This window comes from Fusarium redolens (assembly GCF_020744475.1).
Source record: "Fusarium redolens strain MPI-CAGE-AT-0023 chromosome Unknown BKA55scaffold_6, whole genome shotgun sequence".
NCBI classification, from domain to species: Eukaryota; Fungi; Ascomycota; class Sordariomycetes; order Hypocreales; family Nectriaceae; genus Fusarium; species Fusarium redolens.
The window spans coordinates 241,958-268,397 of NW_025763669.1; the positions used below are offsets into that span (position 1 = coordinate 241,958).

Sequence of the window (26,440 nt, forward strand, 5' to 3'; positions counted from 1 at the left end):
ATATATATTAACTTCTCGAATTAGGAAGAGGAGTGGGTATATTATATAGTTACTAGTTAGGCTTAGTATACTAGCTAAAGAGGTATTAAAGATAGTATATATACTATAGAAGAAGATAGTTAGATATAGCAGGCATATTATAATAATTAGATAGCTATATAAAAAAATAATTTATTAGCGGTTAATTAAATAGATATATATATTACTAAAAAGAGTAAAAAAAGCTCTATCTTTAAGCAATATAACTAATATTTATTTACTAATTTATTATACTTTCTAATTAAGTTATAAACTTATACTTTATTAAAGTTATATCCCTAAATTAAGGCTACTATAAAGGTATTATAGAAGTATTATTATAATATATTATTATAGCTTAAGTTATAATAATTACTTATTTTTAATATATTTAACTATATTAAATAATAGTTAGTATATATTATAAATTAGGAAATATTAGCTTAAATAATTATTATAATATATATTAATATAGTAACTTAAAGGTAATTTAAGAAAATAATATATATATAAAAGGCTAGCATTAATACTGCTTTTAACTTCCTTCTTTCCTTAATATAATATAATATATTATAAGAAGTATTTTAATAAATCTTATAATTACTATATTATCTATCCCTTTAATACTATATCTCTTAACCCTAATAATAATTAGGCCATTTAGATTTATAAGGATAATATAGTTACCTCCTCTTATTATATTCCCTTTAGCTAAAATAACTAATTTATCCTCTAGCCTATATAGAGTGCTAATAGCTTGCCTGGCTATATAGGTACTAGTTAGTATATAAGAAAGTCTTTTAAGTTCTTTACCCCTATTCCTATCCTTATTCTTATTAATTAAGAAAACCATTTAGTTACCTAGCCTATATATAATATATTTAATATTAATGGCTAGATAGCTTAAAATACTCTAGCAGGTATAAGTTATTAGTTATATCTTTTAATGCCTTAATAGCTATATATAGTATATAATACTATATTTATCTTAGCTAGTAATCTAGCTGCTATAATTACTATTACCTATAGATATTATATTAAGGGTAACTGGCATATAGGCTAGCTTTATAGTGCTATTAATGAATATATGGCTTGCCTAGTCCTTAATGCTATGCCCTTCTGGACTGCTAATGGCCTTATATATTAAGATTAGGCATATTAAGCTAGTCTTCCTATTCCTAGGATAATATGGCCTATACCTGCAGTTAGAATAACTATATATATACTAACTATTTAGGTTATATAGTAAAATAGGATATATATTTAGATAATTAACCTACAAGGGCATATATAGTGGATTTAGCAGAGAAGGCAGTAAAGGGGAGACTTATATATTACTTATTTAATGGCATAATGCCTTATTTATAGCTTTTAAGGAATATATAATATTGCTTTATATATTCTATCTAATTATATATATATAACCTATTATTATAAGGATTAATTAGGCATATCTATTACTATTAAGTTACTTACTAATAAAATAGGAATTTAATATATTAAAGTAATAAAGTATATATTATTAAAATAAGCAAAAAAAGCTTAATTAGATAATATATAATATATATATATAATTAATCGGGGTTGCTGATGTGATAATATCTTATTTGCACGGGTACCTGTGTGACTTTATTTGCACAGGTACCCGTGCGGGTATGGATGGCCTCTTGACACTAACTATTTTTAATTTGCTGATCGAGTACAGCCAGGCGAATGACTCAATAAGCCGGCGCCAATACCTCATTCAATTACATACCCCGGAAGTGACTATGGTTAACAAGGGCTTATTCCGGTAGTTCTCCAGCCAGATCATTTAATGAGTCAAAGTCCAGGCTATCCGCCCACAGCCAGAGTTGACTTGCATCGACGAGGCCCGAATCTACGAGGGCGGACATGTCGCCATCCCAATTGAACGTGCTCATCATCCCTTGGTCTCCATCATGATTGCCAGAGACAGCGCTGTTTGTCTCTCTGTTTCCAACAGTGGGCGGCGTGGAAATATGCTGCCTAAAGACTATCATCATATTGTTAGTTTACTTTTGCCATAATAAATCTATGTATGTTAAAGAGCAATATTCGGCTTACCTCCTTGAATCGGCTCCAAGACTCGCTCATTTCTGAACTCAGTTGGACCAGCTGGTCTCATGCTTGAACTGGGTGCTATAACTCTGCTCGCTGACGAGGAGCCCTGATCCGGTAATGCTGTCTCTTTCCTTGTTTGAGGAGTAGTGAGACCCGGATAGCTCGTTCTCCCAGTAATCAAATCCGTCTCCTGCCGCAGCATTACTTCAACCAAGCTATCAATAATACCCAGGCTCTGCTCCGAGATAAGCTGGCCGCTATACAGACCAGTTGTAGTCTCACGACACATGCGGGTGATGTGCATAACACCGGTCTTCGCACGCGACCCCATTTCTGTGAGAGGCTGTGACAGACAGATAGCGCAGAGAACGACACCGGCTGTAAACATGGTGATGCCAACATGTACATCTGCATGGGTCCTCCTGCAAGCGTCTAAAATGAGAGGATGACGGGAGAGTTCAGATGTATCCATGGCTGATGTGAAGATTTGCTGGAGAGACGTTCTGCTCCTGGGCGAGATGGTAGAGATCTCGTTGCTATTGAAGACAGCTGTGCGATGCAAGATGATTTGCAGATTGTCATAGGTGAGCTTTAAACTAAGCGCATGGATCTCAGTGGGTTCCACTACACTGGGGTCTATTGAGCTCTCTTGACCACTGAGAGTTAGGACGTCGGGCAGTTTGTGGCGCCACTGCAGCATACGTTGGTGTATTGTTTCAACCGACTCAAACGTGTTTCGATGCCTTCTCCGTCCCAAGAATGCACCCATGATTCTGTAGAGACGAAATTTGTGTTGGTGATAGAGGATAAGTGGTCTAGCAGGGACATGCGTCCGGCCATCGAGTTCAATATCTGAGATCATCTCGACCTGACAGTCAGAGTCATCGATGATGCAGGGGCGCCCAAACGCAACGGCGGTGTATCTGTTATGTAGACCATAATAAGCTTCCAATGCATCACTAGCTGGTGCCTTACTCACTTGTCAAAAACCTCCAATGTCCACCAGGTGCGCCTCTTCACTTCCCGCGTTAGTTGTGACGTCTCTTTCCAGAAACTCTCGCGGTGCAAGCCAATGACCTGAGCAATCCTTACTCCCATGCCGCAAATACCCAGGCCGGTCGTAGGTCGCGTGTAAAATATGAAGCTACCAAGCAGGATGCATATTTGAACAGTCTCTACTGTCTGGCACCCAACGATGTGCAGGAAACGCGTCTCTATAACAGCAATAAGGTCTCGAGAAAGCTGTCGGTGCTGAGGGCTCATTTCGTCGTCAGGATTCTCGAGTGCAGCATAGTGCGCACCGAGCGCTACGACGAGGAGCCATGTCCAATAGAATGTTGTATCTTGGTACTTGATTTGGTTCTGTTGCATCATCTCTGCGTATCTGCGGCGGAAGGTTTCTTCGTGGAAGACCATCATGAACCAGTTGACTGAAGAGAAGAAGCTGTCTACCAAGTGTTCCAGGATATGGTCCGCGGGTAGTTCCACGCCTGCTACATTACGCCAATGCTTGGGCCCAGAGAGCGTGGCGTTGGCATCGATGAGTTTTGTTCCACCAGGCAGTGAGGATGTATCGTGGCCTAAATCATGGTTGGAGCCATTTCCGCGGATTATCTGCAATCATATAAGCCCCGATCTTTGCTTCAATATTCTAGCGACTGTTCTGGACTCACAAGAGTACTTAGGTCAACGATACTGGACTCTGGGAGTATAGGCGACCCTGGATCCTGAACATGTCTACTCCTGGTATTTGTCTGGTCAGATGAGGATCCCGCCATGTCTCCTGATGTCAAGTCGCGAGGGATACACTGGGCGCCGGCACGGACGCAATGAACACAAGGTCTCTCTGCATCACACTGGAAGTTCGTCAGCAACAGAACGGATGAGGTCCATAGAGGGTACGTACCCCTAGCTTGCGCTTACGACAGCGCTCGCAGGCGGAAGAGACTTTTTGTCGTTTTCTTAGAGATGCAGACATCGTGAGACCTTGTGTCAAAAGACCGAATTGAACGCGATGGCTCCGTCGGGTTGAAGTCCGTCGGAAGCTCCATACCCCTCATTTCCCCTCAAGGGTCCAGGCGGTGGTGGAGCTCACTATGCCGTTTGAGTACTGTATGACCCAGCTGGAGCTCAAAACAAGCAAAAGGTCAGTGAATTGTTTACAGGAGACATCTTGAATATTGGCATACGGACAGTCATGGGAAGTTACGAACGTGCTATCTGGTGAAGTTTCTCTTGTGCCTAGAAGAAAGTACAGGCGTTAGTAGTCACGTTGAGTCTAAGGTAGGTTTAATCACTTATCTCTCTACACCAAGCTCTAGCTAAATTAAATGGAACACAAGTCATAAGAGTCAAAATAGGGCAAAAAGCAATTGGTGAGGCGACTGCCTCTGCAATTTTGGTTTAAAAGCCTAAATAACTCTCTTCTGCATTACATCACTTTTCTCCGTCGCCGCGAGATCTTACTTGTTGACCTCCTCCAGCAGTGTCTTGGCCGCCAGCTTGCCTAAGTTATTTGAAGCCAATGGCGAATCGCCAGTCAGTAACAGGCGATCTCGATGACATTCGCCAGAGATCGTCTTGTTAATAGGCGTAACCCCGAGCTTCTTCAGCCTCTCGCCGACCAACCATTCCATCTTGCCCGGGATGTAGCCAATGTCGATATTAGTACCCTGGTCAAGCGAGTCAGGGAACACATCGATACTGTAGCCCTCATAAATAAACTTGGAGCCCTCAGGCTTGCCAACATCCGCGGCCAGAATACTAGCAGGCCCGTGGCAGAGGGTAATAAGAAAGCGATCATTGGCGTGAGCCCAGCGGAGAACATCGCCGACTGTCTTGCTGAAGGGTATACCGTTGAGGGCGCCGTGACCTCCTGGTATGAAGACTGCCAGGTAAGGGGTTTCTTGATTGAAACCTTTGCCATCTTTACCATTCCAGACCTCAGACAGGTTAAGAGGACTGCGAAGCTTCTGCTTGTACTTGTTGTAAATCGACTTCACAGCCTCATCCTCCTGAGGAAAAGCCCACATTTCCAGCTTAACAGGATCTCCCGAAAGAGTGGCTACGTCGATGTCGAAGCCAGCAGCGTCAAGATGGTACATAGGCAGAAGCATCTCAACGGGGTGGTTGCCCGTGGAGAAGAACTTGCCGTCTGCCATCTTGAGATAACGCTCCTGGGTGCCGATCATGAGAATCTTCCACTTGCCGCCGGTGTACTTGTTTGGGTAATCGGCGCCGTCAAAGTCTGTCTTGGCGGTAACGTACTGAGTGAGAGAGAAAGGTGAGGGGAAGTAAGCGTCATCTTCCGCCGTGTCACGGACGGGTGTCTTGTCGTTTTGGTTGGACATTGTGATGAGGTGTAGAGCCAAGCTGTTTGGAGAATTGGTAGTAAGGGTTGATCAAATGAGTGAGATGTAGTTGAAGGCAGAAGCTGAATAGATCTTGCGAAACAGGTCGGAACGGCTGGAAAGTGTCTTCTTATAGATGTCGAAGCTCTACGTACGTGGCGGACTCCAAGGTGAGGAGTACTGCATATTACTGAACGATAAGGTTTGACTTGGCCGTAAGCTACCTTGGTCTAGTCTCTGGATGGAAGCTATAGGTAGGACATAATTGGATAGGCTTGCTTACCAACTCCGTCGGAGATACCATTAGCGTTCCGGCGGAATCAGGGGTGAGCTCACGAGCCAATCAATTATCTAGGCTCTGCGCCGTGTCTTGGTCTCCCCGCAATAACACGAAGCTGAGCTCTCGACGGAACTTCCCTCATTACGTCAATCGTTTTCGGCATATAATACAACTGCAAGCAGCTCGGTTATAAATTGACAAGCCAACTCACCTGCCGTACCAAAGAATCAAGACGACCTAGTTGTAACATAAGATACAGCCATAGAAATGAGTACCGATTATAAATTTGAGGGATGGATGGGTGAGGATGAAAGATCAGCAGAAGGGAATATGGTTTGGCGAGACTACGAGCCAAAGAAGTGGAAGGAGACTGACATCGACATCCGTATCACTCACTGTGGTGTCTGCGGCTCTGACATTCACGTCCTCCGGTCGGGCTGGGTAAGTAAAGAGGATACTCGTCATCTTCGGCAGACATCGCTGACAAAGACTTGCATACAATAGCGTCAGGCACCATACCCAGTGGTTGTAGGCCACGAGATTGTCGGCGTCGCTGTGCGCGTCGGTAGCAAAGCTGAAGGCGGCATTCAAGTCGGTGACATCGTCGGTGTCGGTGCGCAGTCTGATGCATGTCTCAATCGCAAGATAGGAGACGACAACCATGACTGTAATGAGTGCGCCTCTGGCGAAGAGAATTATTGCACCCGCATGGCCCCTACCTACGGTTCAAAGTTCTTAACCACAGGCGACAAGACGCAGGGCGGCTATGCTCGCTACCACCGTTGTCCATCGCACTTCGTCTTCCGCATCCCCGAGGGTGTCGCGCCAGAACACGCAGCGCCGCTTCTCTGTGGTGGCGTGACTGTCTATTCGCCTCTGAAGCAATTTGGTGCCGGACCTGGTAAGAAGGTAGGTGTCGTTGGCGTTGGCGGACTGGGTCACTTTGCTGTACTCTTTGCTCGTGCTCTTGGCGCCGATGAGGTTGTAGGTATCTCGCGCAGGGAGGGCAAGAGACAGGAAGCCATGGATCTTGGATGTACAGATTATATCGCAACAGCTGATGAGGAGGGCTGGGAAACCAAGAACTCTAGGAGACTTGACCTCATTATCTCAACCGTCTCATCTCCCAAGGTAGGCTTCCTCTTCCATATTAGCCCATCGGCTGCTGAAGTGTCTTATACAGATGCCCCTCGCTGATTATATAGGTCTTTTACGATTGGACGGCACACTCGTTCAAGTCGGTCTTCCTGAGGGTCAACTCCCCTTCCGGCCTGGTAGTCTTACCGGCGCACGTCGCAGAATTGCCGGCTCAAGCATTGGATCGCCCGCTGAGATTCGAGAGATGCTGCAGCTTGTTGCGGATAAGAAGGTCAAGCCGTGGGTTGAAATGCGTCCTATGTCGGAAGCAAATCAGGCCATTATTGATTTCGAGGCTGGCAAGCCGCGATTTCGCTATGTTTTGGTTAATCAGGATTCATAATCCCACTGTGTACGTATGTAGGGGTTTGCTTAGGGCGCACCTCCTTGAAGTTATGATTCTTTCTAGTTCCATATATTACCCTTGGTCCCTTAGCTATCTAAAGCCGTAGTAGTCTGAATACCTAGGGGAGAACTATAAGATACAAGTCTCAGTACATCATAGTATATCTTTATTAGTTATTAAAACAATTTACCTATTGTTCACAGTGAAAAATACAAAGGGCCTTATGCTTATTGGTAGGCAGCCAATAGTTTCAAGGCACTTGGCGCCAAGGCAGATTTATTTGTGGCTGTGCATGAACGAGGCTTTAACAGGGCTGCCGTTGTTTCAAGGCGTTCTCGGAAGTGAGGCTGCATCTTGACACTTCATTCCAACAATTCTGTTCTCATATGAGCTCACCACACTACATTCAAGCGAAGTTTGACTTTAGTGGCCTCTGAACATGGATTTCGACGATCAAGGCACGGTACGAGCCCGCAAGAGGATACGCCTGCAATCCCCGGAGCCGGACTTTCCTAATAATATCGGTGACCCTCTCTGGTCAGAACCGGAATTATTTCCTGAGCTCATGTGCGACGACGACTCATGGGCCAGCATCTTCCAACCTACAGATGAAGGCAATGATGAAGGGAGACTCGACATTGTAACCGAATCATTCGTCGCAGAGACAGTTCGCGATGTCTGTCTTGGAGTGGTGAGCTTCTAGATATAATGAATTTCTGAAACGGCTGCTGACTTAGGACAGATAACGTTGAGTGCGACATCATCATTTTTCAAAAATCGACGAAACTCAGAGACTGCAGTCAACCTACAGCAATGTGGGGGTATCTTGAAGCTCTGTACTTCGGACGCGGGTGCATATGCCGGCATCGTCACTGAGTTGTTTCCATCAGAGTTACTAACCCGCAATTCGGTAAAGCTCAGCGCTCTGTTGATTGCTCCAGCATCTCTTCGCATCATTCTATTCAGCCCGATCGAAGAAGCGGTAGAGATTGGTGATCTCTTGTCTAAGAACAGCCTTTTCCTCCAACATCCACTACCTCGAGACATCGAATATTTTGAGCTAGAGACGGAATACTTCAACCCCCATTACCTCGTTAATCCGGGATCTCGCATGCCACAGTTGGAAGATCTTGCCATCGAGTACAATGATTGCGCATCAAATGCGTCTGTTGCGTTGGACGAGCAGAAAAAAGGACAACTCATGGGCATTTTTGACACCGCAGCTGATCTTTCCATTCGACCGACGGCCGAACCAAGCCCACGACTGCAGACCCGCCTGAAAGAGTAATAGTGATGCCTGTACCGTTATACCGCTGAAAACTAACAAGTTGTAGCTATCAGCTCAAAGCTCTCACAGTGATGAGCGAAAAAGAGTGTGCCAACGTTGAGAATCCTCAATGTACTTCGCTCTGGGTTGCACGCGATGCACCGGGCGGAGACAGGTATGATATCACTACGGAATACTTCTAGTCGTGGAAGTCTAAGAATAAACAGGGAGTACCGCCACAGGATAACGGGGCATAGGGTTGATGTTCTGCCCTTTTGTGCTGGAGGAATCCTTGCTGATGTCTGGAGACCATCATGCCCCCCCTGTGCTTACCATATAACTGACACGTTTTGTCTTACAGGAGATGGGTCTTGGGAAGACTCTCTGCGTTTTGTCCCTCGTTTGCTGGTCGCTGGACTTGTTGAGGGATCCCGAAGCTCAAGTGCATGGTTCTGAGTTCTCAACAACTTTAATTGTCATTCCTAAAAGCAGTATGTCATGCAACAATGTTATAGCAGGGCCTTCACTAATAGTGGGTAGTGATTCCTGGGTGGGAAACTCAGATCAAGAGGCACATTAGCCCCGGTCAAATCCGTGTTGCCCTTTACCATGGTGCTGGTCGACAAAGTCTTGCCAAGGCGTTCCGAAACAATGACATTGTCTTGACAACATATCAGACTTTGCGGTCTGAGTGGACTACGAAGGGCCCGTTATTCACAGAGCAATGGTTTCGTGTTGTGCTCGATGAAGGTCAGTAGTGGTATCTTGTCACATCATTCATAAGGTTAATGAATGCAGCCCATCGAATTGGTAATAGGTCAACTCAAGTCTTTCAGGCTGCATGTGAACTCCAGTCCTTGAGGCGCTGGTGTCTTACAGGAACCCCTATTGTTAATTCCATCGATAACTACGGAGCGTTGCTGGCCTTCATCGAGATGGAACCCTTGGCTGAAAAGGCCACATTCGATCGTTGGATATCCAATCTGGTTCGGGACAATGTGCAAGAAGGCCTTCGAAAGCTCCGTATTCTAGTCGAAGCGACCTGTCTCCGTCGGACCAAATCTAGCATTTCACAAGGACTCCCTCCTCGGACAATCCGCATAGAAAAGGCTGAATTGCATCCACATGACCGGGCTCTTTACGATTTCTTCGAAAGTGAAGCTGCCACAAACGCCGCCGAAGCCTTTAACAAGTATCCTGTCAACCCTTCAGCGATAGGTAAGGAAAAGAAGAATGTTTTGTGTCTGATTAACAATCTTCGCCGAATTTGCGATCACGGAGAGGAGCTTTTATCAGCGTCGGACATTGAAACGTGGAGGTTGAAAATCATTCAAGGGCCAAGTTCGCAGGCGATACACTGCAGTGCTATACAACAACTTGGGACAAATTATGGTGTTGATTCATACTGTGGCTTGCCGGCCAGGACGATGAGCGCATCTGAGGGTCCGACCCAAACTCAGCCATCTGCTAAAGTGCAAAGATTGATACATAACATTCAAGCAGAACAAATCGACAACTTAGCAGGGTCGGCTGTTCCACCGGTGAAAAGGTATTAGCAGCCAACATATACATACAGACATTGCTAATGGTGATTAGCGTGGTGTTCAGTTATTGGACTAAGATGCTAGACCTTGTTCAAAATGCTCTTTTACAGGCTGGCTTCTTATGTGAGAGAATCGATGGCCAGTACTCCATCAAGCAACGAGAGGCGGCGCTGTCTAGATTCGCAGAGGACCCTCGTTGTACTATAATGCTGGCTACTATTGGGAGTGGGGGTGAAGGGTAGGTATTCACAGGCCTAGAGGAAGGAAAGTGCTAATAGGATAACTGACTTCTAGCATTGATCTAACATCTGCTAATAACGTGCATCTGCTGGAGCCTCATTGGAACCCCATGGCCGAAGAGCAAGCGATTGCACGTGTTCATCGAATTGGTCAGCAACGTCACGTCACTGCCACAAAGTATATTACTCTGGACTCGATTGAGGAGGTTTGTAGTATCCATCTATGTCTATGAATCAAGGCATAAGCTAGGTCTAATTATCTCGAGTAGTATGTTCAAAGCATCCAACTTGAGAAGGCTCAACTCATTCAAAATACATGGAGCGTCAATGATGACTCTGGTGGGAATAGCATGGACGATGAAACTTTAAAGGTATGCATAAAGTGCGAAAGCAAAGAGACCCCAGGCTAACTACATCCAGAGCCTTGAGCGATTTCTTGCTCCGAGCAAGGATATATAAATGAAAATTCAATTGACAACTTGAACCTGCCTATATACTACAAGAAGATTTCAGCGACATGAGTAATCTCTTACTGAAGCCGTGAGTATCACAAGAACTGTCATTCTAGTTTTCATCTTTCTCGTTCCTGTGACGTTTCTTTGTAGTTCTTTCAACCAACTGTTCCCATGTCACTCCCAACCATCTTGAAATTTGCCGTGCTCCTTTTTCTTCCCCGATCCTCTTTTTTGCCGTCCCCTTGTCTGGGTCTGCTCCTTGGAGTAGCAGGAACTCCATGAGCTTTGCTGCTTGCTCCGTAGTATTCCTCGCTGCGATTTGCAATGCGGTTAAACTGTTGTAGCTGGACTGGGCATCAACTTTGCAGCCATTGTTCAGTGCATACCTTGTCAAATTGATAGAACAGGTTGAACTGGCAATACTTGCAAGAATCTTATCCCGTGCTCGCGCTGCTATTGTATCCAGAACCTTGAATTCCTGCCAAATCTCAAGCAGCATGCGTTCGCGGTTTGGGATATTCTCAGTGGTGGCTATAGCACCCTGGAACGCGAGCCCATGTGCAGTGTCTGCGGCCGTACCTGGGATTCCGAACCCATTACCAAGCCTCGGTTTCCATAAGTCGAAGAGGTCCTGGGACTGCACAGCGATGATGGTTGAGAGGATATTCTTTGTCGCTAGTTGAAATCTGAACTTAGCTTTTACCCGTAAGTCTAGTATAGCACACCAGCGGAGCAAAACCTTGGACAGGCTGACACTCTCACTTCGCACTGCATTCTGGGCCAGATCACCAAACGCATCCCACTCCAAGTCACTGCCCTTAACAAATGCCCTTGTCAGTAACCCACAGTCGTGAAACAGTTGCAGGATTGAGGAAGAGCCCATCCTCGCAGCGTAGTTTGATAGCTCTCTCTGCACCGAACGTTCCAAACTGTCCAAGCGAGGGGTCAATGACGTTATAATCTGAACCTGATTAGATTCAATCAAGTCGAACATTAGAGGTTGGATTTCTTCATCTTCGAATTTCTCAGGGAAAGACGGGTCTGGCAAATCAGGATCTGCAGAATGGGGATGGCCGGTTTTCAAATGGTGATCTCTCATCTTACGTGAGATAAACCCTCTGGTTTCATAGCGGCAGCCTGGGTAACTGCAGTTCCACGGCTTTTGATGATGTTTTTCGTGAGCTTGGCGGATTGCCTTCGTTTCAAAGCCGTAACGCCGATAATGGCAGCCCAAAAACCCGCATGTTAAGTACTTCGGTCCATAGTGGTAAGAAATTAATTCCAGGCTGGAGTATCCCTGTTCAACAAGATCGTCGAGCCGCTCATGGAGAGCAATAGAAACTTGGGGAAGGGAGAGTGGACTGGTGTGAAGCCACTGGTTCGCTGTTGGGCAGGTTAGCAATGGTCAAATAGTCTTTGTGTTCAATGAACTAACGGTTATTGAGGTGAAAGTCTGACTTGGATGATGATTTCTGAAACTCAGTACAACTCTTTAGCATCTCTACCAAGGCAGGCTCTTGAGACTCCAGGCCAAGAATGACTGGGTGTAAGCAACTGTCGCCTTGATCAATCTTGATGTGACCCTCCGAGGATCGTGTCTCGAGGAGTATCCTCAGCTGTTCGATGAGAGTGACAGGCAGGGTTGTCGAGCCAGATAAGGTTAGATACTGGTTTATTAGGTCAAGCCAGAATTTCGATGAGAAGTGGTGCAATCGATATGCTCCCCAAAGTATGTTGGCATCGATTTCATCCCCGGTGAGATCTGGGTCGTGATGGTCCTGACATAAATACACGACGCAGCGCATAGCCAAGTCAAGGGCCATCTCAGAGAGGGGAATGTAATTTTCGATCTTGGGGCTGAAGATGTATCTGACTGGTGTTAGTCATTGATGAAGGATGCGTCCATATGACATACTCTCTGACAGTGAAATGAACGAATTGCACATAACCTTCGACTACATCGACGATTGGGCCGCAGACCTGTATAACATTGACCTTCGCTTGAACTCTAGGTTGCTTGAAGAGATGGTCTGGGTCAACAAGCAATGCCTGCTCGATTTCTTTCACTGCCATGGGCGATGGGGAACATCCGACCCAGCCAAGTATCGAGAGAGCAAGTTTCTTTCTTTGGGGGTCTGTAGAGGCGTTGATTTGTTGCAAGACTCTGCCGTAACAGGAGATTGTTAGTAGGGCAACAGATATAGGAAGCAAGCGCATACGCGTCCTCCAAAGATATTGGGAGATGTTGGAGTTGGTTTTGAATGTCTCCGATATCATTGATGTAATATATTATCCTAAAGATAACTTTTACATAAAGAAACATTCCTGTACTAAAGTTAGAATTGCGTAAATAGTAACCTTGGTTGAAAGACCTTGAGATTGTAAGAAGAGACCTTTTGCTCGAGATGCCAGTGGTGCAGCCCAACCTTGGAGTTGGTCGCGAATGTCTTCAACGAATCCCCTATCCTTGAACCACTCCCCCATGGTTTGATTGATGAAGACCTGGATACTACCGGCGTTCTTTTGGTCGACCTGTATGTTTATGGCCTTTCCGTCCAAATCACGCGAAATATCACTTTCATGACGGCTCGTTAACAAAATGTGGCACTCTTCACATTCGCCACTCAGCCTCACGAGTTCCTTTATCAGCCTCGAGCGTTGTGTAGGATCGATCTCATCTAGGCCGTCAATGATGAGACGTACAACGCCTGCACTCTGGATGAGCGTTTGGAAAAGAGTTGCAGCAACATTGAAATCATTTCCCAACTGTTGCAGGTCCGACTGACATAACAGTGTCTTAAGGGTGAGAGAATTGGAGGATAATTGGAATATCAATGAATGGAGGATAGAAAGAGCGGAAATGCTACTGTCAAGGTAGGTAAGAAATGCGAATACAGTATGGGCACCCTGCAATTGCTGAGCATGTTTGATCACGCTGCTTGCGAGTAGTGTCTTGCCTAAACAAGCAGCTAATCAGTGAAAGCCTCTTGAATTAGATCAGAACTATACTCTTACCGGCTCCTGGAATACCTCGCAGCCATAGAATTGGCTTTGCTTTCTCTTTACCGGCAAGCCAATTTTGGAATGATGGATCTCGGAAGAGCCATTTTCCGGTACCGTTACAAACAGCTTCGCTGAAGCGATAGAGGTCGCCGTCGTAGCCCTTTGGTGAAATGTGTGCCCGATGACTAGCATATTCTTGAGCGATATTGTTCTCCTCTGTCTGTACGAAGTGTTGTAGTTCACGGTCTCGCAGTTCGTTCGCTCTTCGTATCTCTTCCATACGAACTTCGCTTCTGATGAGGTCACGATGGCTTGCTATGTGTTTTACCACGACCTGTATCTGATCTCTGCGGCTTGGCCAGAACATCTCAAAGACAACTCGGAGGCCTGATTCTCATTGTGAGAACGAGATGTAGCATCGGAAGTGTGGTAGACTTACGGCGCATACTGAAGAAGGTGGTAGTAATCAGATAGAACTCGAGTATATCGCGGAAATACAGCACCAACAGTTCCTGTAAGCGATTGTTATCTGCGAACATTTCGGCCAGTTCGCAAAAGTCAGGGAGAATGTTCCCGATCTCTTCCAGCGTATTCACAAGAGCATCAAACGATTGCTTCAAAACGTCCGCCCAGAGTAATAAAAGCTTGATCGGGCCCCATATGAGCGCTAGGATATCGGGCTTGGCCTGCACGAACGTCTCAACGACACTACTGTAATCCCGAAGTCGAGCTAGAAATGGTTCGATCTTAGACAAGTGGCGAAGACGGCCGGATTTCGCCTGCCTGTCTTGTAGCTTCTCGATATCGCCGTAAACTTGCTCGATGCTAGTCGTTTGGAGAATTTGGTCATAGAAGCTCTGGTCTTTGAGCTTGTCCTTAAAATCAAGCATCGCCGCTTCAAAGGCGCGTTGTGTAGTAGTCATGATAATTCCCGCTGTGTCCAGTTGTACAAGAATAAGAATAAGAAGCTGTAAGTTGTCAGATAAGCAACTCTTTGAGAAGAAGTTCAGCTGAAAGGAGATGCGGGGCTGCATGAAAAGTGAGGCTGAAGAATCAGGCTGAGCAAGGCACAATCAACGCCTCTTGGTTCAAAACTCTTAATTGCATATCCTACATGCTGACGTGTTACTAAGTCGTTTGCTTCGCAAAATAGATTTAATAAAAAGGCTAGATCCTTCTAATACTAATCCTCAATTGAGTCTATCCTTTGCCTCCTTACTAGGACTTAGTATCAACAGTATCCTACTCAATTTGCTTCTCATGTCTTCGCTGCTCCGAACTGATCCAGTAAACACCCTTTCTTGCTTGGATCAAAGGGTCGTTGGACGACTTGATGCCCTGAATCCCGCCCTTCTCCGGGTTGGGATGGAATGCGATCTCTTGTTGTTTAGCAGCATTGTCATCCGAAACCTTGTTGATCTCCAACTTGCCAACGGGGATGAACGTCTTGCTTTGGTAAGGCTTGGTAGCATCGTCTAGCACATCGTCAGGATCCGCAATATGCGCTTGAATGGTAAGCACGATTGGCTTGTCTGGGAAGCGCTGTCGGAGGTCATCCTCCAAGTAGTCGTTGCCTAGCTTCGCAAGCACCTCCTTGTCTTCAGGAGTCTTGTTAGGGTAGAGATGCTCTCCATCAGCTGGATCAAGACGATAGCGGACGTTTGTGATGTCGCCGTCCTTGTTGGTCAGGACATGGGTGTTGGGCTCGTAATAAGTGATGGTTCCGTAATTATGGGGGTTCGGCTTCTCAGAGGCCACAAAGACTGCAGCAGACTTGTGCTCAGGGTTTCCAAGGAAGGACAAAAATGCAGCGTGAGCCTGATCGTAAAGCTTCTGCTCTTTAGAATAGTCTCCGCCCCCATCCTTGGCTTTCTTGAGCTCCCTCTCGGCGAACCCATCAGCCCCAAAGAGCTTGAGGAAGGCCAAGAAGTCTTCCCCGTTGCGGGTGGCAAAACCATTGAAGGAGTGACTGATCAGATCGGTGTGTGTATTCTCGTCAATCTGGAACCGAATGGCGATGCCCTTGGGTGTAGCACCGTCGGCAACGTCCTTGACATTAGGAATACCACCGCCCACAGAGAACCGTGCGATCACCTTGGTTGAAGGATTGTTGAAGTGAGCAGCTGTAGAAAGCGACTTCGCCTCTTCTGTTGGCGTGAAAGTGCCCTCCACGAGAAGACCTTTGGCATGAGCTATAGGGATAAAATGTGAGCCTTGGTCTTGGATCAGTTGTCTTGAGAAACTCACTTGTTCGGTAGCCAGGGTGCTTGCCGAAGATTGCTTGCATAGCATTGACCAAGTCTTGCGGAAGCTGGTCTTTAGGCGGCTGAGTCTCTGTTGACGAAACATTTGGGGCAGGTTTGGATGTCTGGTCTGGCGTGCTGCTCGCACCAGTGTTTGGGTAGATGACTTGAGTGGACATTGTGAAAAAAGCTTGCAAATAGTTTGAGAGACAGGAAAACTGAATGATAGTGAGTTCAATGCGAGAAGAGCAGATATTTGAGGCTGATATGAAGGTGATCTTGAGAGACCAAGTGCGATACACTTGAATACACAACACTTGCCCGTATCTGCCAGTTGCCAGCACGTAACCCGACAATATAATCACATAAGTAGGGATATTGTTCTAGAGCGGCCGCTGCCAAGTCAAGCGAGGCGTTCCGGACTCTATCGTCCACCACTAGTGGTCGTGTAGTCGAGACATCGAGTAGACATGATGCTCTAGGCTTATGCAAACCCCATCACGAGTAGGTGAGGGAAATGTATCTCAGCTAGCCACAATGATAGTAAGCTTACTCATGCTGACGGGAGAGGTAGAGCATTTATGCAGCATATTCTTGAATTGCCGAATATCGTATTTGCAGGTGGAGTAGCCCGTTATTATCAGAGATTATTTACGCTGCTGAACTAATCACGAACTTAATTCCTCCAATAGCAGCTCTTCATGTTACATGCCTATATATCCAGGTCTACCCAGGTTAAGTTTCAGCTCCATGCAGGCTCGTGATTCAACGTGCAGATACTGCAATAGTGATAAGAACATGGCTTATGACGGAATCTGAGACATACAGGCTAGTCGATGGTGTAATCAGCTATACTGTAGATATGATTGGGTTCATTGATTGCCGCGATGCAGAGAACGTACGTTATTGGGGTTTAAACCTAATTGTCAATGCACCTGCGGGTCCTCGCCGTTTTGTTGCTAGCATAGCGGCCACGTAGCCTATTTCAGCGACAATACAATGGGTCTAACGCCAATTCTGGCATGGTCAGCCAGCCACAAAACGTGAATCTAGTAGTTTTAAAGGGGATAATGTGCACAAGTAGGATGCTAATGGTACCAACTGAAACAATTGACAGTGTTTGCGCCACGATAAGGCCTAGACTTGGGCTGAGTAGATGCAAGATACGAGTGGTCTCATCGTATCTACATCTGTTTCAACGTGATGACCAACTGCACACCGCTTAAATGCGTGGCTGATGTTCAACGCCCCATATCCATCTTATGTAAGAGAATTCGCCTAGCTCCTATAATACCAGCTATCAATATGCATATGGCTTCAGCGCTTACTAAGAACAGGGGCTTTCCCGTATCATTTTCCGTTGACCCTGGTTGGCGCTCTCAAGTCATCGGCTTACCCGCTAAAAGCCTAAACCTATTTCGTACAGTTAATAGTCTGAATAACTACTGTCGCCTGGGCATTGTTGACTGACAGGGCGTATAATTCTAGACACTTGCGTAGTTGGTTCGAAACAGGCTCGGGCCGCGTGGCATGGGGCCAACTCCTGATTGGGAACGAACCTAGCTTACTTTTTCATGCTTGAAGCATCTGGTCTGTAACCGGAGCTAGCACCCCGGGGACTCCATTCCTTCGCGGTGCCTAATAAACATGCTATTCAGGTGCAGCGATGGACATGTGGCTGGCTGAGAAATGTATTTTTCTTGTGGCGAGCTGAGGTTGTTATTCGAAACATTACGCATTCTAGACTCTTCTTGACCAACATGCTGCTGATAGATCTAGACTGTTTATGTTAACCGCCCACACGAGAACGGCTGAGGGGCAGTCTTACGTTATCGGTCACATTGTCTTTGCTGCTACGAAGAGTTGCCATTATCTCTATAGAGTAACTGAATTGGAAAGGTGCGGAACCTATATAAAGGAGCTGATCAAGCATCACCAGAACTATCTACATCTCTCTACCTCTCATCACTCTCACCATTCAACCTTCTTCCTTACCAAGCAAGCTCTTGTCCACTATGGCAGCAGCACCTCCTGTCGCTCCCCGTCCTCCTCAGTTGACATTGGACGAGATTCTCAACTCCAAAGTCAACTATGCTGTTGAAGACGATCCTCTCGAGGTCTGGGACAAGGGCGTCTTCTTGAATGAGCTTCTCAGACAGGGAATCGTCCTCAACACTGACAAGACTGGCGCTCTCAATGGCAAGCTTGTCGCGCGAAGTGGTCTTGAGACGGGTACCTATATGGGCACACGCTTGGCCTTGACTGAGCTGTACAAGATCCTCGAAGAAGCGTAAGCAAAACGTTCCTCTTTCGCGATTTTCAAGTCCACTGATTATCATTGACCAGTGCCGCCTCTCATTTTGACACTCAAGGATTTGAGCCCATTTTTCCCGTTAAACGTGATCTAGCCCTCAAGCAGAATACCTACCAATGGAGCAACCCCAGCGATTCCTATCCTCCTCATCTGAACACCCTGCCTCCTGATGAGCAACAGAGCCTGGATGGTGGCCCTAGAAAAGATGGCGTTGGACAGATCTTCAACGAGACGGAGAGGAACTTTGTTATCAAGATTGCTTCCATGTTCTCCTTCATCATTCCCAAGGAGCTCTCTTCAACCGATGGACCATACGTCGGACCGACCCTTGCCGACGTTGAGAAGTGGAACAAGGATAACTTGCCAAAGGACGAATCTGCTGACGGCCAGAGTGAGAAGCCAAACGGTGCTCCTAGCGCTGGTGTCAAGCAAAGTCAGAACGCAGATATTATGAAGGGCAGAAACATCGGTGAACACGAAGATTGGTATTCTGACGCCAAGTTTGCCCAACAGCACTTCAGCGGTGTTAATCCATCAACCATCGAGACTGCTCCTGCTGATAAGATCAAAGCTTACATTGCTGAGGCAGAGAAGCAAGGTCTTGACGCGGTGAAGAAGGTTCTCGAGGACGGCAAGGATCTTTTGATTCAGGATTACTCTTACTTCCGTGAGGCCACTGGCGTCAAGAATGATGAAGAGTTCCGAAACACGATTCAGAACCCTGACCCCACTGGGCAGCCTAGCTATCGGTACGCCGCGGCCTCGGTGGTGGTTTTCCAACTACACGAGGACGGCCGACTTCACCCACTGGCCATCACCCTTGACTACAAGGGCTCTCTCGATAGCTCCGTCACCATATTCAATCAGAGATTGACCCCCGATGATAAGGGCAAGATCGCTGAGAAGGACGACTGGCCGTGGAGATACGCCAAGACAGTTGCCCAAACTGCTGACTGGGCACGACACGAAGTTGCTACCCATCTTGTCGACACGCACATGATCGAGGAAGCCATCATCGTCGCCACCAACCGAACCATCCCCGAGCGTCACATCCTCTACGAGATCCTCAGCCCTCATTGGTTCAGGACTCTGGCTCTCAACGACGCTGCCCGCAAGCTTCTCGTTCCCCTCGTCATTGCCCGTATCTCTGGCTTTGGCTCTGGGCCCAAGCCGGATCCCAAGGTCGGTGCTTTTGGACTCGTCAACTGGTCCTACAAGAACTTCAACTTCGAGGACAAGTACATTCCCAATGATCTCAAGAAGCGAGGCTTTGACATCGAGGGCGAGATGGGTGATAAGTACCGCAACTATCCCTATGCATCTGATATGTATCTTCTCTGGGGTATCATCAGAGACTTTGTCAAGTCTGTTCTGGAGACAAAGTATACGTCGGATAAGATCGTCGCTGAGGAAGCCTGTATCGCCGACTGGTGCAAGGAGATTCAGACCAACGGCCAGATTCCTACCTTTCCAACCATCACCACCGTGGACCAGCTTATCGACGCCGTCACCATGTGCATCCACACTGCATCACCCCAGCACACGGCGGTCAATTATCTCCAGGACTACTACTACAGCTTCGTCCCATCAAAGCCACCCGCGCTCTGCACACCTCTTCCCAAGAGCCTCAACGATCTCCAGGCCTACACCGAGCAACATCTCACCGACGCTCTCCCCATCGGTACCAAGGACGCCAAGTGGAAGGACTGGCTTCTCGCGGCACAATTGCCCGAGCTACTGAGCTTCAAAGTCGAAGACCGATATAATCTCATCACCTACGCCAAGTCTCTGTACAATGTGAACAAGGACCGCACTATTACCGAGAACAAGGAGTTGAACTCGGAAGCTATCAAGGATGCGGCTGAGGTCTTTTATAGTCGACTTAAGAATGCGGGTTTGGCGTTTGAGTATTTCTCAGCGATTCAGACTAAGGGTTCTATTGAGTATCCTGTTCTTCAGCCAGAGGTTACTGCGGTTTCAATCTTGATTTAGGGACGCTTATGTTGAGATTTGAGTGTTGGGTTGCACATTGCATTCAGTTTCCTATAGCCTAGTATGTCATATGTTATCAAGAAAAAACTTTAATTAATTGCAACAATTCCACCGGTGATTCTTTGATTGAGCATGGCTTCATAGAAGTGAATTTGGGTCTTCAAACCGCTAGAATCCCGCGATAGAGTGTTTTAGCCGCCCGCCTGCAATATCAACCTGTCATTTACCTTGGATAATGAAAAATAATCCCACTGTACGTACAAGGTTGAGAGGTTAAAAGAAGCTTCGAGCCACAGCACAAAGGCAAAGAACACATCTCAACACATATAGGCAATACAATCATTACCCTCACTGCTGCCCAAAGTATAACCTTATGGCCACTAAGCACCTCCATACCTGATAATCAATTTCTCACAATATCATGCCTACGCAGCCTGGCAGTCTTTCCATAGCAATCGCAAGACATCCATGACGGCTTGTTCTTCATCAGTGAGGCGTTCACTATGTCCTGAAAGCATGCCCAAATTTATCTCAAAGTATGTTTCCCTCTTCTTGACGTTACTTTGCTGACGCCTTCTTCGCGTTGACGACGGAGGCAAAGCGTTTCCAACATCCAATCCCCTCAATCCAGCAGCTCAGGACCCATTTCCACCACAATAATCCCCACCTGGGAACACCATGTGGCATCAACCTTGTACGGTCAAATGCCACGGCCTCGATGGTGTGTATCACGACAAGTGGCGGAACTCCTGTCTTGACAATCCAGCGAAACGTCTCTGCGCTACCCGGGGAGATGTTGTCAAGTATTTGCCATATCGGGTTCTCCTCAGATATTAGGGTAACACCAGCTAAGCAGATATAAGAGAATACTGCGCCGCCAAAGACAAGGGCGGTGAAACCGCGTGGTCTCTCATATTCGGTGATTTGTACTGGTGAGGTGCGACTAGACATGGTAACGGACCCAGGGTGCAGATTCGGCTAAATTGGCGGGAAGGGGAAGACTCGACGGGAGATGAGGTTTGATGGTAGTAAGAAAATACTGCTGAAATCATAGGAGAGCGATAACTGTCTTTTAAATCTACATGGTCAAGAATTTTACAGCCTTGTTGGTTTAAGCTTGCGAGCCGCTAGGCACATAACTGCACATCGTTATGCCGAGGTAAATGAAATGCTAATGTTCTGAATTTATACTAGCTTGCGAGTGGATAGCTGAAAGGGTAGTGTTGCGTGGGTGCCCCAGGCACAAATGCCCACTCCATTCTGGTGTTGAAATGGCGACAGGCTCGCCAATGTGTGACAACCAGCTAATTGCACCAAAGTGAGCTTAAGAATGAGGTTTGAGAGGCGATATATTCTGCAATGAGATGGCTGAAGCAACTCGCTTCAGATAAGGGAAATCAAGCTAAGATAAGCTCGGTCGCGACGACCCGGATCATAAATTCCCCGAATTAATGTGTGGCGGAGATTCACCAAAAATCTGAATGGAAAAGCGGGACGAGAGTTGCCATTACATAAAAGGTATAGCGGCAATATTTTCAGCAAGAGCTGGTGCCCGCCCACTTTAATGTCCAGATTTCGTGAATCTCGTCAGAAAAGATGAGGCTGTCAAAGCATAATAAGACAAGAAAAGGATGTACAACTCAGCATAGCACTAAAGATATGAGGCAGAAATTATTTTTATTTAACCATGCCATGACAGCAACACGAGAAAGAATCTAATAACTAGCAAACTAACAATTATACGTACAACCTTATTGAATTTGAGAAACTCCTACCCGGTAGCATCCTGAAAGGCTTGCTCTATGGCTACTTGCTGGCCATAAGGTTAAAGTTTAGGCTGCTAACACAGGTGATTGGGACACAGTATATTCTTTTCACAATATAAGCTTCTACCCAAAAGCTTCTACGAGTTGAAAGACTTGCACGTGATTAATGCGGGAGGCCTTCCATACAAGAAAGGTTAAAAATGTACTTAAGGTGGGGAAGCCATGATCTTCAAACTTCCATAACTGTAATGCTAGTTCAGATGACTTGAATGTCCAAGGTCACAATGAAGAAATCTCTGCTTGAACTTGATCCGCAGGCAGATGCCCTGCTAATTTTACAGTGTCCGAATTTGCAACAGGTTCGCGAACCAACAGACCAAGAAATATCAGCGACAAACAAGACCGCCGGGATCAATTCGTCTCAAAAACAACAGAACGATACTATGAAGCCACCGAAAACCCAGGATCAAATGACATCTCTACAGCCATACTTGCAAAATGGCCACCCGAACCAGATTGAATTTCGCGTCTCTGCCAAGCATCTCTGTCTAGCATCGCCAGTTTTCAGAAAGATGATCCAAGGAGGATTCCAAGAATCAAAACCTAATAACGAAGGACTCTTGGAAATCACGGCGTCAGACTGGAATGCAGAAGCCTTCCTCACAGTGCTTGATATTATACACAGCCATCATTACAGCGTATCAGGCAACCTGAGATTGGATGCCATAGCTCAGGTTGGGGTTATCGTCGACTATTATGACTGCCGGGAGGTTGTCCAGATATTCTTCGAATCCTGGCGCCCATCGATAACAAAGTGGTTGAAATACTCACTCTGGCCGTTTCACGAAAACGTTCTCGAGGACGTAGGGGATTTTGGCCACGATGAGACAATTGTGCTGTTCATTGCCAGGACATTCCCTTATGGACCATGTTTCAAGGGACTAACAAGATCCGCAATACTAAATACGCTTGGACTTATTGAAACATGTCTGCCGATACCAACCCAAATCCTCGGTGAGTTCATTGCTGAAATCGCCACGTAGATGCAAATAACTAACATAACGCAGAAGAAATAAACAACAGGCGCTGCGGGCTCATTGACAAGCTGTTTTCCCAACTATACAGCTTGCAAGAAGACCTTGTCGTGGGACGTGTTGGCTGCACTCTAGAATGCTCCTGCAGACTTCTGGGATACCTGATGAAACAAATGCGGGAGAAGAATTTCCCAATGGAGAAGCCCAAGAAACCATTTTCAGGATACAGCGTTGTTTCTGTGCTCAAGATTATTCGTGGCATCAAGACTCCCTCCTGGCGCACTAATAGGATTGTTGATCCTGGCTGGAGCTCTAACAAGAACGTTGATCCTTGTAAGCTCGAGAAGAGCTTGGGCCTGTATCAGAACGGGAAAGACCTAGGCATTGCTGTGCCAGGCCTAGACCTAGAAGACTTCCAGTAATCGAGTCTCGAGTTTTTCAATAATAGATTGGCTGGAAACATTTTACAAAGCGGCTAAAAACAAGACAATAGCCAGAATTGCTGAGGTTGAATGGTCTTGCAAGGAGATACTTCAGATCTGTCTGGAGATCTGGCTCCTTACCCGTTTTGATAAACGCTGACCCCTGCGTCTATGCTTGAAAAGGAATAGTGGATATAGCCAGCTATGACTTCTCTGACGTCGGAGGAAGCGAGGTGTCGGGATTAGCCCGAAAGCGGCTATTACCCGACCAGGGGTTGGACTTAGCAGGAGATGCAGCCGTTTCATTGCTCGCAATCGTTTCATTGGTCTCAACCTGAACACCAGGCATTGTTCGTCTCATCCAATCTGAGTAAACTTGACGAGAATATACGGTATGGGATAGTAGGAGTCTTGAGACGATGCCTCGGCAAGGGGATACTACGCCGCACCCGTTTTGGATGGAAGCGCTAAAGGGACATCGTAGGAGGTCTTTTGCCTCATGAAAAAAGTATAAATACAAGCTTCGGGCCGTCGGTCTTTGTATCTTCAGTTCTCACTCAACAATCTCATCTAATAACTACTTTCGATTCTCTTCCGCTGGTCGGTTAATCCATTTCACATCCTACATCTTCTTCTTCACAACCAATCGTCCAGAAAACAAACAAAAAAAAAAACCCTCTCTTCAACAATCCAAAATGCAGTTCTCTATCACCGCCGTCGTTCTCGGCCTCGCTGCCTTTGCCTCCGCCGGCACCGTCGACACTGAAGGTGTCCGCAACGCACCTCGCAGTTCTGTTCTTATTGCCCGCCAGAATGGCCAGAACGGTGGTCGACCTGTCCCCAGCGGTGAATGCTGCGTCGCCAACACTAGCCTGAAGCAGGACGCTTGCACGGCTGCCAACGGCCAAGCCGGTCGCTGTGTTCCCGGTGGAAACAACTGTGAGTAGTGGTAGCCAAGAGAATGTGTATGGTATGTCCCTAACGATAGTCATAGGTGGTGGCCGACTGAGCTGCGTTGCACAGGCAAACTTGCAGTGTGATGCGAACGTCATCGAGCGTGGAAAGGACCTTTGCCGCGCCAAGGCCGCCAACGGTCTTTTTGATGGCGGCCGAATCATTCAGAACCTCAGCCAGGCTTCAGTCAACTAGGGAAGAGCTTGAGGTGGAGCATTGCTGCTATAGTTAGAAGGGGCTCTGGCGTTAAGGACCGATGTATGAAGGAGTTATGGGATCTGAAATGGATCTATTATAAGAAATTATTACTTTGCCAAAATGAGATCCCAAATTGCGTTGTGATGAAATGAACGTGATCTTGGCTAAATCTTTATAAATATCTCAAAGAAATAACCAGCTTTCGTCTTGCTCCCAGATAAATCTCAACCAACTGCGTTTACACTTGTCACTATCTTGTCCCCGTTCCCAAATTCGGCCAAGCATCCCTACAGCGGTCCTAACATTATAGCAGCATGAAGATACCCAGATATTGTGCATAATGTCCTTTACCTTCTCCCTTGCACCCAAGTCTTGAACCTCGGCGCCCAGGACGAAAGCGGGCCATACCAGACTTTTGATATGGAAGTCGCTTGCTGGTATCTGCGACATATGCGTTATACCAAGCTCTGTTAATCGCAAAGCTTCTGGCGGGCGCAGTGATGGTCGACTAGATGTTTCTTCAATAATGTGAGAGGCGTAGACGCTGACTGCGGCTTTGTATGCGTAGGCTAGGTGATATCTTGACTCGTGATGGCGAGGATCTGGGAAGTCCTTTGCCCAAAATGACGGCGAGAAGCTACCCAGTCCATCAAGAATTGAACTGACGGTTTCACCCGAGATGTTGGTATGATCTGGTACATCACGTAGCGTGTTCATAACATGTAGCAACGAGAGGAGGTGCGCTGGACAGCCGATCCATGCCAAATGCTCAGACCGTCGAAGCGTATCAAGGAATGCAGAATCCAAAGGTATTGGTGCTCCACCGAGTGAATGGGATGGAATCAGGGTACTGCCTAATATCCCGAACCTAGAGCCTCAGTCAGTAGAGAATTCACTACTGCTCAGCGAGACGCTTACGTTGTACAAGCAGTATCAAAGTACTGCAGCCATTTCTCTGAATCACTTTTCACAAGCCCTTTCCGAATTCTGATAAGTTCTTCCGCCCCCCGTAGGTGGTACTTCCAACCTCGACCGCCGAATTCTACAACATCGAGATTGACGAATAGCAACACAGCAGCGATGACTGCATCACTATTCATCTCAGGATGGATGTGTAATTCGAGTTTTAAGCATTTCAATGCTTTCTGTTTGTTCATCAAAGCTATACGTAACACCGCACCATGATCTGATTGTAGCTGAGCTTGACTGATGGCAAGTCGGTGCGCGATGTGGAAGGCTGAGATGGAAATCATTATATGGGATAAAGCCTGGCTGAATGACATTAAAGGCATGAGAGAAAGGAAGGGGTTGAAGGATGAGTTGTTGTAAACGACGCACTCTTTGGAGAGCTCTTGATGAACTAGCAGTATTCCAAATTAGTGACTGTACGAAAAGGCTCCCAGAGGTGACTCACAGTAGCGTATGTACTCCCGACAGCTTCTGGGTATCTCCTGTAGACCCGGGTCTACTAAGCACGATTTAGTACTTGGGAAATTTGTGCAAAGCTCAGTGACAACTATATTTCCATGGTCATGAGCATTGTCCTTGATCGTGTCGAACGTGGCCTTGCCCATCATCTTTCCTCTACTGGCCATGCTGTTGGTCCAAACAATCTTTTTCTTTCGCTCATACCCTGAGCACGGTAGCAGTGAGGATGCACAGCGGTGACAGCTGGGGAGGGCCCTGTCACACTTGACCCGCCTCTGCCGGCAGGTTTTACACGAATTAGGCGCATAATGATGGTCTTGCATCGAGTTCTCTTATCTTGATCAAGATTAATTCCCCAGAGGCATATT

At 46.5% G+C, this 26,440-nt stretch overlaps 11 protein-coding genes across 11 annotated transcripts; 5 read left to right on the forward strand and 6 right to left on the reverse strand.

Annotated features, from left to right (window-relative positions):
• Positions 1–1,517: 1,517 nt before the first annotated feature.
• BKA55DRAFT_563472 (putative Zn(II)2Cys6 transcription factor) lies at positions 1,518–4,195 on the reverse strand. The gene is made up of 5 exons (XM_046192393.1): positions 4,007–4,195; positions 3,774–3,956; positions 3,080–3,714; positions 2,104–3,023; positions 1,518–2,032 (listed from the first exon to the last, which is right to left on the reverse strand). Exons 1-5 carry the CDS (start codon positions 4,076–4,078, stop codon positions 1,803–1,805), a joined length of 2,040 nt encoding a protein of 679 aa, XP_046050708.1. The 5' UTR covers positions 4,079–4,195; the 3' UTR covers positions 1,518–1,802.
• A 191-nt stretch (positions 4,196–4,386) lies between these two features.
• On the reverse strand, positions 4,387–5,705 carry BKA55DRAFT_563474 (class I glutamine amidotransferase-like protein). Its single transcript, XM_046192394.1, has one exon. The coding sequence runs from the start codon at positions 5,448–5,450 to the stop codon at positions 4,563–4,565; it is 888 nt and encodes a 295-aa protein (XP_046050709.1). The 5' UTR covers positions 5,451–5,705; the 3' UTR covers positions 4,387–4,562.
• A 112-nt stretch (positions 5,706–5,817) lies between these two features.
• BKA55DRAFT_674080 (NADP-dependent alcohol dehydrogenase) lies at positions 5,818–7,362 on the forward strand. Its single transcript, XM_046198044.1, has 3 exons — positions 5,818–6,171; positions 6,235–6,861; positions 6,914–7,362. The coding sequence occupies exons 1-3, from the start codon at positions 5,998–6,000 to the stop codon at positions 7,208–7,210; spliced, it is 1,098 nt and encodes a 365-aa protein (XP_046050710.1). The 5' UTR covers positions 5,818–5,997; the 3' UTR covers positions 7,211–7,362.
• A 201-nt stretch (positions 7,363–7,563) lies between these two features.
• BKA55DRAFT_563477 (SNF2 family N-terminal domain-containing protein) lies at positions 7,564–10,754 on the forward strand. Its single transcript, XM_046192395.1, has 10 exons — positions 7,564–7,904; positions 7,956–8,497; positions 8,548–8,655; positions 8,708–8,780; positions 8,842–8,971; positions 9,021–9,230; positions 9,279–10,029; positions 10,077–10,262; positions 10,319–10,634; positions 10,684–10,754. Exons 1-9 carry the CDS (start codon positions 7,653–7,655, stop codon positions 10,494–10,496), a joined length of 2,430 nt encoding a protein of 809 aa, XP_046050711.1. The 5' UTR covers positions 7,564–7,652; the 3' UTR covers positions 10,497–10,634; positions 10,684–10,754.
• Positions 10,755–14,748, reverse strand: BKA55DRAFT_563482 (uncharacterized protein). Its single transcript, XM_046192396.1, has 7 exons — positions 14,161–14,748; positions 13,734–14,108; positions 13,112–13,675; positions 12,938–13,043; positions 12,634–12,882; positions 12,154–12,587; positions 10,755–12,101 (listed from the first exon to the last, which is right to left on the reverse strand). Exons 1-7 carry the CDS (start codon positions 14,642–14,644, stop codon positions 10,828–10,830), a joined length of 3,486 nt encoding a protein of 1,161 aa, XP_046050712.1. The 5' UTR covers positions 14,645–14,748; the 3' UTR covers positions 10,755–10,827.
• A 215-nt stretch (positions 14,749–14,963) lies between these two features.
• Positions 14,964–16,143, reverse strand: BKA55DRAFT_508670 (catalase-like domain-containing protein; the record flags this gene model as incomplete). Its single annotated transcript, XM_046187455.1, has 2 exons — positions 14,964–15,913; positions 15,969–16,143. The coding sequence occupies 2 exons, from the start codon at positions 16,141–16,143 to the stop codon at positions 14,964–14,966; spliced, it is 1,125 nt and encodes a 374-aa protein (XP_046050713.1).
• Positions 16,144–17,979: 1,836 nt separating this feature from the next.
• On the forward strand, positions 17,980–20,270 carry BKA55DRAFT_508856 (lipoxygenase; the record flags this gene model as incomplete). The annotated part of the gene is made up of 2 exons (XM_046187477.1): positions 17,980–18,254; positions 18,311–20,270. The coding sequence occupies 2 exons, from the start codon at positions 17,980–17,982 to the stop codon at positions 20,268–20,270; spliced, it is 2,235 nt and encodes a 744-aa protein (XP_046050714.1).
• A 64-nt stretch (positions 20,271–20,334) lies between these two features.
• On the reverse strand, positions 20,335–21,397 carry BKA55DRAFT_563488 (uncharacterized protein). The gene has a single exon (XM_046192397.1). The coding sequence runs from the start codon at positions 21,219–21,221 to the stop codon at positions 20,829–20,831; it is 393 nt and encodes a 130-aa protein (XP_046050715.1). The 5' UTR covers positions 21,222–21,397; the 3' UTR covers positions 20,335–20,828.
• A 923-nt stretch (positions 21,398–22,320) lies between these two features.
• BKA55DRAFT_592537 (uncharacterized protein) lies at positions 22,321–23,093 on the forward strand (the record flags this gene model as incomplete). Its single annotated transcript, XM_046195408.1, has 2 exons — positions 22,321–23,050; positions 23,080–23,093. The coding sequence occupies 2 exons, from the start codon at positions 22,321–22,323 to the stop codon at positions 23,091–23,093; spliced, it is 744 nt and encodes a 247-aa protein (XP_046050716.1).
• Positions 23,094–24,053: 960 nt separating this feature from the next.
• On the forward strand, positions 24,054–24,641 carry BKA55DRAFT_674088 (uncharacterized protein; the record flags this gene model as incomplete). The annotated part of the gene is made up of 2 exons (XM_046198045.1): positions 24,054–24,431; positions 24,487–24,641. Exons 1-2 carry the CDS (start codon positions 24,188–24,190, stop codon positions 24,639–24,641), a joined length of 399 nt encoding a protein of 132 aa, XP_046050717.1. The 5' UTR covers positions 24,054–24,187.
• Positions 24,642–24,827: 186 nt separating this feature from the next.
• On the reverse strand, positions 24,828–26,395 carry BKA55DRAFT_508191 (fungal-specific transcription factor domain-containing protein; the record flags this gene model as incomplete). The annotated part of the gene is made up of 3 exons (XM_046187403.1): positions 24,828–25,512; positions 25,563–26,004; positions 26,029–26,395. 3 exons carry the CDS (start codon positions 26,393–26,395, stop codon positions 24,828–24,830), a joined length of 1,494 nt encoding a protein of 497 aa, XP_046050718.1.
• Positions 26,396–26,440: the final 45 nt, after the last annotated feature.

Coding starts and splice junctions, on each gene's coding strand:
- BKA55DRAFT_563472 (XM_046192393.1), bottom strand. CDS start 4,078: ATGTCTGCATCTCTAAGAAAACGACAAAAAGTCTCTTCCGCCTGCGAG. Junction 3,715..3,773: donor TCGTTGACCTAAGTACTCTT/GTGAGTCCAGAA, acceptor ATATGATTGCAG/ATAATCCGCGGAAATGGCTC. Junction 3,024..3,079: donor ACATTGGAGGTTTTTGACAA/GTGAGTAAGGCA, acceptor TCTACATAACAG/ATACACCGCCGTTGCGTTTG.
- BKA55DRAFT_563474 (XM_046192394.1), bottom strand. CDS start 5,450: ATGTCCAACCAAAACGACAAGACACCCGTCCGTGACACGGCGGAAGAT.
- BKA55DRAFT_674080 (XM_046198044.1), top strand. CDS start 5,998: ATGAGTACCGATTATAAATTTGAGGGATGGATGGGTGAGGATGAAAGA. Junction 6,172..6,234: donor ACGTCCTCCGGTCGGGCTGG/GTAAGTAAAGAG, acceptor TGCATACAATAG/CGTCAGGCACCATACCCAGT. Junction 6,862..6,913: donor CAACCGTCTCATCTCCCAAG/GTAGGCTTCCTC, acceptor TGTCTTATACAG/ATGCCCCTCGCTGATTATAT.
- BKA55DRAFT_563477 (XM_046192395.1), top strand. CDS start 7,653: ATGGATTTCGACGATCAAGGCACGGTACGAGCCCGCAAGAGGATACGC. Junction 8,781..8,841: donor CTGGAGGAATCCTTGCTGAT/GTCTGGAGACCA, acceptor TTTGTCTTACAG/GAGATGGGTCTTGGGAAGAC. Junction 8,972..9,020: donor AATTGTCATTCCTAAAAGCA/GTATGTCATGCA, acceptor AATAGTGGGTAG/TGATTCCTGGGTGGGAAACT.
- BKA55DRAFT_563482 (XM_046192396.1), bottom strand. CDS start 14,644: ATGACTACTACACAACGCGCCTTTGAAGCGGCGATGCTTGATTTTAAG. Junction 13,676..13,733: donor GCGAGGTATTCCAGGAGCCG/GTAAGAGTATAG, acceptor CTGCTTGTTTAG/GCAAGACACTACTCGCAAGC. Junction 13,044..13,111: donor ACTGGCATCTCGAGCAAAAG/GTCTCTTCTTAC, acceptor ACTTTAGTACAG/GAATGTTTCTTTATGTAAAA.
- BKA55DRAFT_563488 (XM_046192397.1), bottom strand. CDS start 21,221: ATGTCTAGTCGCACCTCACCAGTACAAATCACCGAATATGAGAGACCA.